The sequence below is a fragment of the Myotis nattereri genome, assembly GCF_964212035.1.
Source record: "Myotis nattereri genome assembly, chromosome: 15".
Lineage (NCBI taxonomy): Eukaryota > Metazoa > Chordata > Mammalia > Chiroptera > Vespertilionidae > Myotis > Myotis nattereri.
Genome location: NC_138090.1, coordinates 49,111,539 through 49,124,772, shown reverse-complemented (window position 1 = coordinate 49,124,772; position 13,234 = coordinate 49,111,539). Strand labels below are relative to the sequence as shown.

General features: G+C 57.0%; 2 protein-coding genes across 4 annotated transcripts; both read right to left on the bottom strand.

The window, feature by feature from the left end:
- Positions 1 to 309: 309 nt before the first annotated feature.
- FTL (ferritin light chain) lies at positions 310 to 2,055 on the bottom strand. The gene is made up of 4 exons (XM_081107578.1): positions 1,563 to 2,055; positions 1,256 to 1,402; positions 829 to 954; positions 310 to 629 (listed from the first exon to the last, which is right to left on the bottom strand). Exons 1-4 carry the CDS (start codon positions 1,662 to 1,664, stop codon positions 477 to 479), a joined length of 528 nt encoding a protein of 175 aa, XP_080963704.1. The 5' UTR covers positions 1,665 to 2,055; the 3' UTR covers positions 310 to 476.
- A 2,446-nt stretch (positions 2,056 to 4,501) lies between these two features.
- Positions 4,502 to 9,088, bottom strand: BAX (BCL2 associated X, apoptosis regulator). Of its 3 annotated transcripts, none has more exons than XM_081107575.1 (6): positions 9,002 to 9,085; positions 8,397 to 8,448; positions 8,149 to 8,298; positions 7,455 to 7,590; positions 5,170 to 5,274; positions 4,502 to 4,770 (listed from the first exon to the last, which is right to left on the bottom strand). In XM_081107575.1, the coding sequence occupies exons 1-6, from the start codon at positions 9,033 to 9,035 to the stop codon at positions 4,666 to 4,668; spliced, it is 582 nt and encodes a 193-aa protein (XP_080963701.1). In that variant the 5' UTR covers positions 9,036 to 9,085; the 3' UTR covers positions 4,502 to 4,665. The 3 variants fall into 3 exon arrangements, with proteins under 3 accessions (XP_080963701.1, XP_080963703.1, XP_080963702.1); XM_081107577.1 differs by having other exon boundaries at positions 4,615 to 4,788; positions 5,112 to 5,274; positions 9,002 to 9,088; XM_081107576.1 differs by lacking the exons at positions 4,502 to 4,770; positions 5,170 to 5,274 and adding an exon at positions 6,629 to 6,820 and having other exon boundaries at positions 9,002 to 9,088.
- Positions 9,089 to 13,234: the final 4,146 nt, after the last annotated feature.

Below are 13,234 nucleotides of genomic sequence, written 5' to 3'. Positions count from 1 at the left end.
AGACCTCTCTCCCCGAAAGAGCCAGTTTGGCCCCGCACTTGGCGACTAAAAGGGTATGGTTTCTGTCTGGTATTCCTACGTGTCTGTTTGCAGCCAACAGCCCCTCCCTGGAGTCCGGGCTCCACCCTAGAGGTGGGGCCGTTAGTCTGACAGAGCAGAGAACCGCTACAAACACGTCTGTCCGCAGGTGGCTGGCGAGATCCCGTCTTCCCTCCCTGCCAGCCCAGTGCCGTTAGCCTGGCGAGATCAGATCCCGCCTCCTCTCCCACAGCGTGCAGGCGCACGCACACGCACACACACAAAACCACCAACTGTTGCAAAAAGCTTTATTGTCTCATTTGGTCCAATGCATGGGAGAGGGCTCCGGGGTGGTTAAAGGAATTTCTAGTCGTTTCGGGAAGAGGCTCAGGTAAAAGCCAGAGACGCCAAGGGGGTGCAGGGGGGGCCTCGGAAAGGCCTCTGGGCTCCAACGGCTCCTAGTCGTGCTTGAGGGTGAGCCTCTCGAAGAGATACTCGCCCAGCCCAGCCTGGGGGCCGGCCAGCCTGCGGATGTTAGTCAGGTGGTCGCCCATCTTCTTGATGAGTTTCACCTCCTCATCCAGGAAGTGGTTCTCCAGGAAGTCGCAGAGCTGAGGGACAGGAGAAGAGACAATGCTGCCACTTGCAGATAACAGTGCGACAGACGGGGGAACGACAGACAGACAGACAGACGGGGGAACGACGTTTGTTCACAAGGAAGTTGGCCCAAGCGAGGCCAAGGCTTAGAATATAAACTCCATTCCAGGGAAGGTCTTGGGATGGGCAGATGCGGATAGAGGGGGTACTTACATGAGGGTCGACACGGGTCGAACCCAGGGCATGCAGATCCAAAAGGGCCTGGTTCAGGTTCTTCTCCAAGGCCAGGGCGGCTTCCATGGCGTCCTGAGTTTTGCCCCACTCATCCTGGGAAGGTTTCTGCGCCAGACAGAAGGCTCAGAATCGGCCACATACCCCGCAAAGGACTGAAAACGACATCCCCCAACATGTGCAGGGGCAAAGGGCCTAGCCTGAGAGACGTCTAACACCACCCCCCCCCCCACCTACCCCCGCTCCTGAGACCACGCTGCGCCTCCATTTCTAGCCACAACAAGAACGCACACGGATCAGAAAATCTCCCAGAAGCCCACGCAGCGTCTACACGGCGGGGGGCGCCGGCACCCCGTGCGCGCGCAGGGGCTGCTGGGAGATGTAGTCCGCAGGCCCGCGCACTCTCTACCTGCACGTCCTGGAAGAGAATGCGGCCGCCGCGTTTGTTCTGCAGCTTCAGGAGATGCTCCGCGCCCTCGCGCTTCTTCTCGGCCAGCTCGCGGAAGAAGTGGCCCACGCCCTCCAGAGCCACGTCGTCGCGGTCGAAATAGTAGCCCTGCGGGGAGCGATGGCGGGAACTGGTGGTTAGCGGGAGGCCGGGCCGGGCGTGCAGGCTCCGCCCTCCGCCCAGCGGAACAAAGAGAGGCCCCGCGGGCGCAGGGCCCGAGGTGCGCAGTGGCGGGGAACGCGGGCCAGGGGTGCCCGGGGACCCTTACCAGAGAGAGGTAGGTGTAGGAGGCCCGCAGGTGCAGGTTGGCCAGGCGGTTGACCGCGGCCTCCACCTCGGTGGAATAATTCTGGCGAATCTGGGAGCTCATGGTTGTCCGGCAATAAGGAGTTTAAGGTAGAAAAAATAAACCAAACAAAACCGGTGTTGGCTGGTCCCGGGGGTGGTCCTGAAGGAGGTGAGTGGCTGAGACGCAGGAGAGTGGCCGGAGGCTGGAAGGAGGGGCGTCCCTGGGTCTGTTCCGTCCAAACACTGTTGAAGCAAGAGACAGATCCGGGAGCTCCGAGGGCGCTGCGAGGGGCTGCAGCCAGGCGCCTCCTTTTATAGCGGCCGGGGCCCCTGGCAGGGGGGGGCAATGGGCCAATCCGTGGTGCTGGTGGGCAGGGCCTGGGGCCCCCGAGTGACCAATCCCGAGCAGATAGGAGTCCCAGACCCCGCCTGGGAGGTGGGGAAGTCACGCGCCTGTTGCTCGAGGTTGTTGTGAAATGGGGAGTTGAAGGGGGGGGGGGGGGGAGGGGTTGGAAGGGGGGTGGCGCTGATTCGGGGTAGTCAAGGGATTCTGGGGGTCTCTAGTAGGCAGACTAATGGAGACACTGGGAGCCCTGGAGATTGATCCTGTGGGGGTGCCTCAGGAAAGTAGGTTGGATTCTGGGGTTCTCTGGGAGCATGGGCTTTTCTGGAACCCTGGGGCCTCCAAATTACTGGGGTCTGCTTTGGGAGCTGAGGGTTCCCCAGATCACTGGGAAGTTTGGAAGACAGTGAGGTGGTGTTTCTGGAACCTTGGGGGTCTCTCTGGAAGATGGGTTGGAGGGGAGCCGCGGGGTTTGCTGAAAGGTGGGGTTACTTTATTTTTTGCCTTAATGTTCGCAGTGGAAGACCTATTTTTCTGGAAACTTCCTGGGGGTCTTTAGGCCCTAGAGGCGAGCTGCAAGATTAAAAGAGCAGGGGTTCTAGAGCCTTGGTGTCACCCCAAGACTGGGGGAGAAGGGTGCTTTCGGAAGCCCAGGATGTAGGGGTTGTCGTTTTTTTTTTTAAGGGGGTCTTGGAGAGCCCTTGAGAGTGAGTCTGGGACCCTTGGAATGCCTCGGGGCCCTCTCAGAGGCCCACTGTTTTTCTGGGAGCTGCGATGGGGTGGGGTGAAACGCCACGGGAGCTTTGGGGTCTCTCTGAGGCTGCATTTCCTGGAGACGATTGGAGGGCAGCCAGAGACGCTGGGGTGCCCTCTGGCTCTGAAGCAGTCTCTCTGAGGTCGTCCCTGCCTCGCCTGACACGTGCTCCTTCTAAGTCACAAAGGGAGGCCCCGGATTCAGGGGGGCCTGCAGATGGGACGTCTGTCTGCGGCCAAAGTACATTTTTCAACTGTGCCAGGTCCAGGCTGGGGTCTGGGAGGCGGAGCTGACCCAGACCAGGACGGAGCCTCCTGTTGTGGGGGGAAGGACAGGACGGACTGGACCCTGTGGAAGAGCCCTCGGGGAGCTGCCAGGCCCTCGCACTATTTACCTGGAGCCGCACCGAGCAGCCCGGGCAGGGTGCCCCTGACCAGGGAGAGGCAGGGCCCGGCTGGTGCCTGGGGTCCTGCAGGGGTGTCTGGGCCAGTGGCCAGCACAGCAGTGCTGAGTCATGCTGAACTCAGCTCAGGAAGGGGCTCAGGCAGGAGGGCGGGGGCGGGCTACTGACTGGCCTCATCTCCCATGAGCGGCTGCCCGGCCCCCACCCCCGGACCCTGGGAACCCGGCCTGGTGGCTCTGACCCCAGTCTGGCCCCCTCCCCCAAAGTGCAGCCTGGAGTGTGCTCTGTCTGACTTCACTGCCTTTTTAGCCCCCGCCCCCCCCCCCCCGTTATTTCCTTCTGGCTGCTGCCTGTGGCCGTATGGTCCCCGCTCTGGACGGTGACTCGGTCTCCCCTCTCTGCTATCTTATCTGCCAGACAGATCTCCCTTGGCTGGGAAACTCTGGGAACAGCCCCTAGGGGAGGGGAGCTGCCCCAGGCACGCTGCCACCGCGGGCCTGAGTTACACATTCACCAGGTTTCACGCGCAGCCTACAGACCTTTAGCCTCAGGTAGGAGAGGAAGGGGTGAGACCCACATGATCGGGAGGACAGACAGACATCTGGGGGTTGGAGCTCCTGGAGTATGGAGGAAGACAGACCTACAGAGCGAGGGACAGAGACCCAGAGAGACGGGGACAGGCAGAGAAAAAAAGGACAGAGAGGGGGACAGTTAGGAAGAGACAGGGCCTGGCGAAAAGGGACGCGACCCTGTGACCGAGCGGCCTCCCTCTCTCATCCCCGTTCTCTTGGTGTCTAAGGCACCAGGCCTTAAGGAGCCCATCTTCCCCGGGGCCTGCTCCGCTCTGGACGCCCCACCCAGTTACCAGGCCAGACTCCCGAGCACCTCCTCCTCCAGCCGCTCCCCCCCCACAGCCCGGGGAGCCCGTCTCCAGCCGTGGCCCCCACACAGGTTTGGGCCTGGTCTGCTCCCTAGGACCCTCCTATCCTAGCCTCCTCTCAGCTTTCCTACCTCCAGTAGCTCCCCCTGCTCCCCGAGTCTTCCAGAGGTCCGATCAGCACCCCACCTCGCTCCCCCCACCCCTGCTCCATCTCAGTAAATGTGCAATTTGCCATATAGTGGAGGTTCCCGGGCGCGGGGGGCCTGCTCTGTCCCCTGCACCTGCCCTCCGCCCGCCCACCCCCTGCAGCCCTGCGCTCCTCTGTCTTGGTCAACACCCTACGTTGTGACACAAGTGATCGGAAGTCACCTCCATCCCTCTCAAGACTGCAGGTTCCTGGAGGGCAGGGCCAGGCCCTGGGGCATCCCTGACCCCCAGAGGGCGCTGGGCACCCTCCGCGCCATGTGTCAGCGCGGGGAGCCTGGGCTCTTGCGACAGCCGACAGCCGGGGCGGGGCCCAGTGACTCAGACGCAGGAGTGTGGCCCGAAAGAGGTTTATTGCCCCCCCCGAAACCACCCCTCCCCTCCCAACCCCCAATAATTACAAAAGTAAGAAAAAGGCCCCTGACCCCCAATCCCCACCCCTCCCAGAAAAATGCCATAATTTATGCAGAAAAGACACAGTCCAAGGCGGCCGGTGGCCTCAGCCCATCGTCTTCCAGATGGTGAGGGAGGCGGTGAGCACCCCGGCCACGAAGATGGTCACGGTCTGCCACGTGGGGGTCCCGAAGTAGGAGAGGAGGCCGTCCTGGGGAAGGGGACATCGGTCACTCCGGCGATGCAGCCTCCGGTGGGGGCGGGGGGGGGGCGGGGGGAGGGGGTCAGGAAGAGGTCAGAGGGCAGGAGCCGGGGACTAACAGGTATTCAAGAGCTGGGGTCAAAGGGTTATCACAGAACTTGAGGATTCCAGAAGTGGAGGCACCGGGGAGGGCAGAAAGTAGGCGGCAGGTCAGGGGGTCACCGGGAGGTCAGAGGTCATCAGGTCAAAGGTCACAAAAAGGTCATCAGGAACCGAGGGTTGATCAGATACGCGAGGAAATGCATTTACAGACCACGTCTGATGAGGTGAACATGCGGAGGGCGGGGCACCCCTGAGGTGGGCTGGGGGGGGGGGGGTCCGGAGGAAGGGAGGGGTTTGGGGCCTCACCCAGCCGCCCTGGTCCTGGATCCAGCCCAGCAGCCGCTCTCGGAGGAAGTCCAGCGTCCAGCCCATGATGGTCCTGATCAGCTCGGGCACTTTGGTGCACAGGGCCTGGGGGAGTGGGCGGGCCTCAGGGGCAGGCTGGCCCCCTTCCTCGGCTCTGCCTCCTCCTGCAGCCCCGCGGCCAGAACCAGCGGCCTACATGTCGCCGGGACCGGGCCCCTGCCGGCTGCCTGCCCACCACCTCCCCGGCTCCCCAGCGCCCGGGGGGAGCAGAAGGCAGAGCTCGGCCCGCGGGCCTGATGGAACATAATCCAATGGTGGCTGCTCTCCGGGGCCTCATGCCCTTCCCATCCCCATGCCCACCAGCGCCTCCTGCTGATACTCGGGCCTAAATGGGCCTCACCCAGAGGAGCGTTCCCTCATCCCTCCGAGCTCTGGGCCGAGGTCACGTCCCCAGAGAGGGCTCTTCTGGCCCTCAGGCCAGGGACGACTCCACAGCCCCATACACGGCCTCTCTCCATTCCCGCTGTCCGCTGCGTCTCCCCTCCTGGGGTCCCCAGCCCACCGTCACCGTGACTGCTGCCCCTCACCGCACCGCCAGCATCCCACCTCATTCATTAGCTCAACATCCCAAACACAAACACAAGGCTATTTCGCCCGGCCGGCGCGGCTCAGTGGTTGAGCATCGACCTATGAAGCAGGAGGTTACGGTTCGATTCGCGGTCAGGGCGCGTGCCCGGGTTGTAGGCTCGATCCCCAGTGTGGGTTGTGCGGGAGGCAGCCAATCAGTGACTCTCTCATCATTGATGTTTCTCTCTCTCTCTCTCTCCCTCTCCCTTCCTCTCTGAAATCAATAAAAAAAAATATATATATATATATATATATATATATATATATATATATATATATTTCCACACCTCTAGTGCTACTAGCTGAGTCCAGGTCAGTCACTGTTTGCAGGGAGTATCTATAACAGGTACTCCCTCCCAGCTCCTCAGCTTTTGCCCTTCTGTCCCATAATCCCTTTTTCTACTCACAATGGCCAGAACAATTTGTTGAGCTTCCCTTCCCCCAATATATATATTTTTAAATTGATTTCAGAGGGGAAGGAAGAAGGAGATTGAGATAGAAACATCAATGATGAGAAAATCATTGATCAGCTGCCTCCTGCACGCCCCCTACTGGGGATTGAGCCTGCAACCCGGGCATGTGCCCTGACCAGGAAACAAACCCCGGACCCTTCAGTCCACAGGCTGACGCTCTATCCACTGAGCCAAACTGGCCAGGGCCTCCCCCAATATTTTATCATGAGAATCTTCAGAGAAAAGTTAAAAGAATTTCACAGGGAACAACCATACACCTGCAACCTAGATTCTACAATTAACATTTAGCTATACTCGCTGGAATAATATGTTAAGTGTATAAATCAGGTCACCTCACTCTCCTGTTTACAATCAGCCAATTGCCCTGGCGGGGGTGCCTCGGTTGGGTGAGCGTCCTCTGTGCACTGAAAGGTTGCAGGTTCGATTCCCGGTCAGGGCACACGCCCAGGTTGCAGGCTCTCCCCCCTCCGTTGCGTGCAGGAGGCAGCCAATCGCTGTTTCTCTCTCACATCGATGTTTCTCTCTCTTTCTCTCTCTCCCTTCCTTTTTCTCTAAAACCAATGAAAACATATTTAAAACAATAATAATAAAATAAAACCAGCTAATCACTCCATCTCACTCTGAGTGAAATTGAAGTCTTTACAGTGGCCCGTCAGGCCCCTCCAAACCTGCCCTCATCTCCTACCCTTATCCCCTCCTCACTCGGTTCTAACCAGAAGGACCTCCTCAACCCATAAGGTCTGGTCTTACCCCAGGGCCTTTGCACTTGCTGTGCCCGCTCCAGATGCCTTTCCCCCGATCCTTATATGTCACTGCACCTTCCCTGTCTTTCCAACTTGGGCTTTCATGTCACCTCCCCTGAGAAGTCTTTCCTGGTCCGTTTGCCCCAAACCACACCACCCTCGCTTACTCCTCTCAGCACCCGCAGCTCGATGCGAGCGCCTTGAGAGCAGGGACCTAACCCGCTTTGTTTGGTGCTGCATCCTGGGTGCAGAGTACAGGGTGGCACATAGTAGGCCCAGTAAATATCTGTTGGATGCACACATGAATGAAGGAACAGACAGCGGGCTCATAGCTATCTCCTCCGGCCCGTCTGGGTTGCCACAGGGGTTGACGCCACACCTCCCAGGTCCCCCGCGGGTTTGAGGGGAGCCTTCCTGGGCTCCCGGCCCTGCAGCCACCCACCTTGAGCACCAGTTTGCTGGCAAAGTAGAAGAGGGCAACAACCCGGCCCCAGTTGAAGTTGCCGTCGGAGAACATTTCAGACGCCACTCGGAAGAAGACCTCACGGGGGGAGTCTGTGTCCACAGCCGCGATCATCCTGCAGGAGAGAGGGGAGCCGGTGGCGGAGGGGACCAGGCGGAGCGTGCAAACTGGGGCACCCGCCCTATAGACCAAAGGTGGGGAAGCTGAGGCCCAAGGCCAGTTTGAAACGAAAAGCAAGAAGCCAACGCAGGGGAAAGGGACCAGATGGACATTTAGGACGGTGGGGAAATGAAAATGACCCCCTGACGGAGGGTTTCCAGATCCTATGGGCCCAGCCGGCCCAGCTCAGGGGTCGAGCGACGACCTATGAACCAGGAGGTCATAGGTCGTCCAGGCAAGTGCAGTGTGGGCCATGCAGGGGGCAGCCCATCAATGATTCCATCTCATCACCGATATTTCTCTCTCTCCCTTCCTCTCTGAAATCAATAAAAATCTTTTTTCTTTTTTTTTAAAGATCCTTGGAGAGGGGAGGTCTGGGAGTCAGAGTGCTGAGTTGAGTGGCGGGCCCCAGACCCCCAGGTCTGCAGGAACCGGGGGGCTGTGGACCTGGACTCAGTGCTCCTCAGGGAAGGGGGGGCCGGGAGCTGGGACTCCTGGGTTCCGGGGGCCACACCTCTGCAGCTCCATGTTACTGTCCAGCTCGTCGCCAATGCGCTTGAGGCACTCGCTGAGCTTCTTGGTGGATGCATCCTGGGGCACCCTGGGCCCGAGGGGCAGCTGGGACGCCTCTCCCCCCATGTGCTCTGCTTGATCCTGGATGAAGCTGGAGGCGGAACGGAGGAGGGGGCACCATCAGCGCGGGGGGCGGGGGGCGGGGGTCACGCTTCAAATCCGCTCCACAATAATCGACCTCACACTCACCCCTTTAGTAAAAGGGCCCCTGTCTTCATGATCTGCTCAGAGCTGGTGGGCCCTGGAGGAGAGAGGAGGGAAGACATGCCTGGACTCATGGGTTCTGGGGGTCCTGGGGGGGCTCATGGCCCCTGATGGAGGTCAGTGCTGGGGGGCCCAGGGGCCCTGGAAGGTGAAGTGATTGGTGGCCCGGACAACGGGGTCCCTGGTGGAGAAAGGCGGGGAGCCTGGGCCCGCATCCCACACTCTTCCGGGAAGGGAGACTCGGGGAACCCTGAAAGCATCCCGGCCCGAGGGGACCCCGGGGAGACCCGCCCCTCCCACCAGGAAGTGGCGCCGGCGACAAGCCCGGGCTTGCCCCGGGGGCTTGAATTCTGGGGTCCCCGGCTTCTCGGGGGTCCCGGAGCCCCGGGCAGGAAGGGATCGGGGCGCGGAGGCCAGAGAGCCAGGGGACCTCGGGGAAGGAGGGGGCTGGAGGCTGGCAGCGCCCGACCCGGGAGTTTCCGAGCCGGAGAGCGTGGAAGATCGCACGCCCCGGGGTCCGTGGGCGGGATCGGGGGGGGCCGGCCGGCGGGGGGCTCGCCCTCCTCCCGCCCGCCTGCCTCCCGCCTCACCCCCGTCTCTGGGCTGCTCCCCGGACCCGTCCATCACCGCCGCTCTCGCCGCCGCCTCTCGCCGGGTCTGCCCCGGCGGCTGCGGCACGCCCCCGGTCACGTGAGCAGCCCGCGGAGCGTGCGTCGCGCCACGTGACCGCCCCGCAAAATGGCCGCCGCTGGGCTCTGCCCCGCAGGGCCGCCGCTCACTGCCCCGCACCGGCCGCGCTCGTCACGTGACTGTGCAAGCAGCCCTGCCCTTCAGGAGCTGGTCCTGGCGCCACGCCCCCCGCCACCCGTGCAATCACAGTATAGCTGTCATTCATTCATCCATCCATCCATTCATTCATTCGTCCGTCCATCCACCCATCCATCCATCCATCCATTCGTTCATCCATCCATCCATCCATCCATCCATCCATCCATCCATCCATCCATTCATTCATTCATCCATCCATTCATTCATTCGTTCGTTCGTCATTGCAATATTTTCAGAAGGTTGGGGCGTGGCTTGAACCTTCCAGAGCAGAAGAAACATCCAGTGCACAACAGAGAGGAACAGCAGAGGCCAGAAATACCATTCACTGAGGCAGGACGCCTGGGGTAAGGAAAGCCAGTGAATGTTTATGTGAAAATAAAAGAAATCTTAACTTTGCCCTGGCCGGGTTGGTTCAGTGGATAGAGCGTCGGCCTGCGGACTGAAGGGTCTAGGGTTCGATTCCAGTCAAGGGCACATGACCGGGTTGCAGGCTCAATCCCCAGTAGGGGGCGTGCAGGAGGCAGCCGATCAATGATTCTCTCTCATCATTGATGTTTCTCTCTCTCTCTCTCCCTCTCCCTTTCTCTCTGAAATCAATAAAAATATATTTTTTTAAAAAAAGAAATTTTAACTTTGAAAGCGGCAAAACTAATCTCCAGTGAGAGATTGGATGGATACAGGCAGGGCGGGGCCCCCAGAGGCTCCCGGGGTGCCCTAAATGTGCCATATGTAGGTCTGGGTGGTGATTGCTCGCTATACACATATTTAAGAATTCACGCCCTGGCTGGTTTGGCTCAGTGGGTACAGCGATCTGGGTCCCATTCCAGTCAAGGGCACATGTCCAAGCTGCAGGCCTGATCCCCAGTAGGGGGCGTGCATGAGGCAGCCAATCAATGATTCTCATCATTGATATTTCTACTCTCTCCCTCTCCTTTCCCCTCTGAAATCAATAAAAATATATATTTAAAATAAATAAATAAATAAAATAAGCATTCACTGAACCGTACACATAAAATGTACACTATATGGAAGTTATTATATCTCTTTTACAAAGAAATAATAATAAGAAAAAACTCGGACTTGGAAAATAGGCTGGGGTCAGATGATGAAGGGTTTGGGCGAAAAAGAGAAGGGATCTATGTCCCGAAGGTGGCTGGGAGCCACGGCAATAGAAGATTATCAGTGTTCCGCTTCCATCAGCCTAAAGTCACCAGGAACACAGTCTGATAAAGTCAAGTTTATTGGACCCATTGCAACAACGGAGCCACGGAGCATCTTGACACACGAGGAGAAGGTAGGGTGGTAGAGTCTGGAGGAAGGGTGGGATGTAGGTGACAGCTAGATGGTGGGCTCAGAGCAAAGCAGGCTCAACATCAGGCGTGGACTGTGGAGGACCAGGTGGGTCCTGCATCCCTCCAGGGTCCTGTACCCTTGGAAACGACAAGATGAATGGAGAAGTGTATTGCTGGGTCCAGAATCCCTTGGCATCTCTCCACCTCGGTTGAAAAATCAAGGCTGCTGCTTTGTGTCAAATGGCTTAGATCCGACAGGTGAGAATGGGCTGTTTCATGTTGACTGATGGAATTTCCAACACTTCATTATTTTATTTTATTTTTATGTTTTTATTGAGTTTTAGAGGGAGGGGAAGGGAGAGGGATAAAGGAAACATCAGTGAGAAAGAAACATCATTGATCAGCTGCCTCCTGCATGCCCCTACTGGGGGGTCAAGCCCAGGAATTGAGCCCCTAACCTCTTGGTTCCTGGGTTGATGCTCAACCACCAAGCTACACTGGCTGGCCCTTCATGATTTTAAAGAACAGTTTCTCTGTAAGAAAACATGTCCTTGGGAGAAATGATGTTTCCTATTAACTTTGAAGCTGCATTTTTCTGTGACTACTGGAAGCCCGGTGCACGAAAATTCATGCAAGAGTAGGCCTTCTTTCTCCCGGCTGCTGGCACCGGCTTCCCTCTGGCACCCGGGACCTGGGCTGGCTTCCCTCTGGCCCCGGCTTCATCAGGAAGGACATCCGGAATGACATCCGGTCTAATTAGCATATTACCCTTTTATTATTATAGATTATTTGAACTCAGTAAATTAGTTCTCCCTCTACCTCAGTAACAGAAAAGGGAAGAAAGGGTTTCATTGCAGCCAGAGACCTCTAAACAGTACAGCTGGTGAATAGAGGGGAGAAGACTTTTTAGATAATTCCGAAGTCAACATTGTTTACAATACGAAAGATGCTATATTGAACCTGTGTAGTCCATCTCCAACATGGGCCCCAGTGAGTCTCACCTCCAGGTTTTCATACCCCTTCCACGCCGAATAAGACTGGCCAGTGTGACTAACAGGGCGCTGTGGAAATGACAGAGTATAACTTGCAAGATTAGATAACAAGTCACTGCAGCTCTGCCTCGCTCTCTCTTACCGTAAATCACTAGCCTGAGAGGAAACAGAGGCCATATAGTGAAGACACTTTAGCTGTCATCTTCTAGCGCAGTGGTTCTCAACCTGTGGGTCGCGACCCCTTTGGGGGGCGAACGACCCTTTCACAGGGGTCGCCTAAGACCATCGGAAAACACATACATAATGACATATTGTTTTTGTGATGAATCACTATGCTTTCATGATGTTCAATTTGTCACAATGAAATTGGGGGTCACCACAACATGAGGAACTGTATCAAAGGGTCGCGGCGTTAGGAAGGTTGAGAATCACTGCTCTAGAGAAACACGTGTCTCAGAAGCAAGTCCCCAGCCATGTGAGTGAGCCACTTTGGAAGCACATGCTACTGCCCCAGTCCAGCCTTCGGATGACACCTGTCCACACCAGCACCCTGATGCAACCTCATGAGCTCTTAAGCCAGAACCACCCAGCTAAGGCACTCATGGATTTCTGACTCTCCGAGATGGTGTGAGATAATAAACATGTATTGTTGTTTTAAGCTACTATGTTTGGGGGCAATTTGTTACACAGCAATAGATAACGAATACACCCAGGATAAATTAGCCTATGTACAGATGAGGAGGTCAGAGGCCAGAGGTCAGAGGCAAGTCCCAGTTGTACAACGGGTAGGATTTGGGGGTTCCAGTTCTCCTTAGACATCTTTTTTTTTTTAATATATATTTTATTAATTTTTTACAGAGAAGAAGGGAGAGAGCTAGAGAGTTAGAAACATTGATGAAAGAGAAACATCAATCAGCCGCCTCCTGCACACTCCCCGCTGGGGATGTGCCCGCAACCAAGGTACATGCCCCTGACCGGAATCGAACCTGGGACCTTTCAGTCCGCAGGCCGACGCTCTATCCACTGAGCCAAACCGGTCCTGGCTCCTTAGACATCTTAAAGCTGAATCGATCTCTCACGCTGTAAAAATTATACCGGTTTTTCTGGTTAGCTATTGCCATGTAAGTAATAAGGCCAAAGCTCAGTGGTTTAAAACAACAGTCATTTTATTATCTTCCATTGGCCTATGGTTGGTGACATTGAGAAAGGCTTAGCCTGGATTTGATCAAGATCTGATCAAACACCTGTTTGCATGGAGCCTCACGGCTTTCCACATGGTTTCTTCGTGTGGGATACACTGGGCTTCCTCACCGCTTGGTGGCCTCAAGGAAGCAGAACTGCTTGCATGATGGCTGAAGTTCAAGAGGATTTCAGCTCACAAGGAATTACATACCTTTCCTGACCCAACCTCAAGTCATCCAGTGTCACTTCTGCTGTGTTCCAATGGCTACAAGTGAGTCATGAGCCCACTCAATTTCAAGGGAAGGGGGACGAGACTCCACCTCTTTTTTTAAAAAAATATATTTTTTATTGATTTTTTTACAGAGAGGAAGGGAGAGGGATAGAGAGTTAGAAACATCCATGAGAGAGAAACATCCATCAGCTGCCTACTGCACGCCCCCTACTGGAGATGTGCCCGCAACCAAGGCACATGCCCTTGACCGGAATCGAACCTGGGACCTCGACGCTCCATCCACTGAGCCAAACCAGT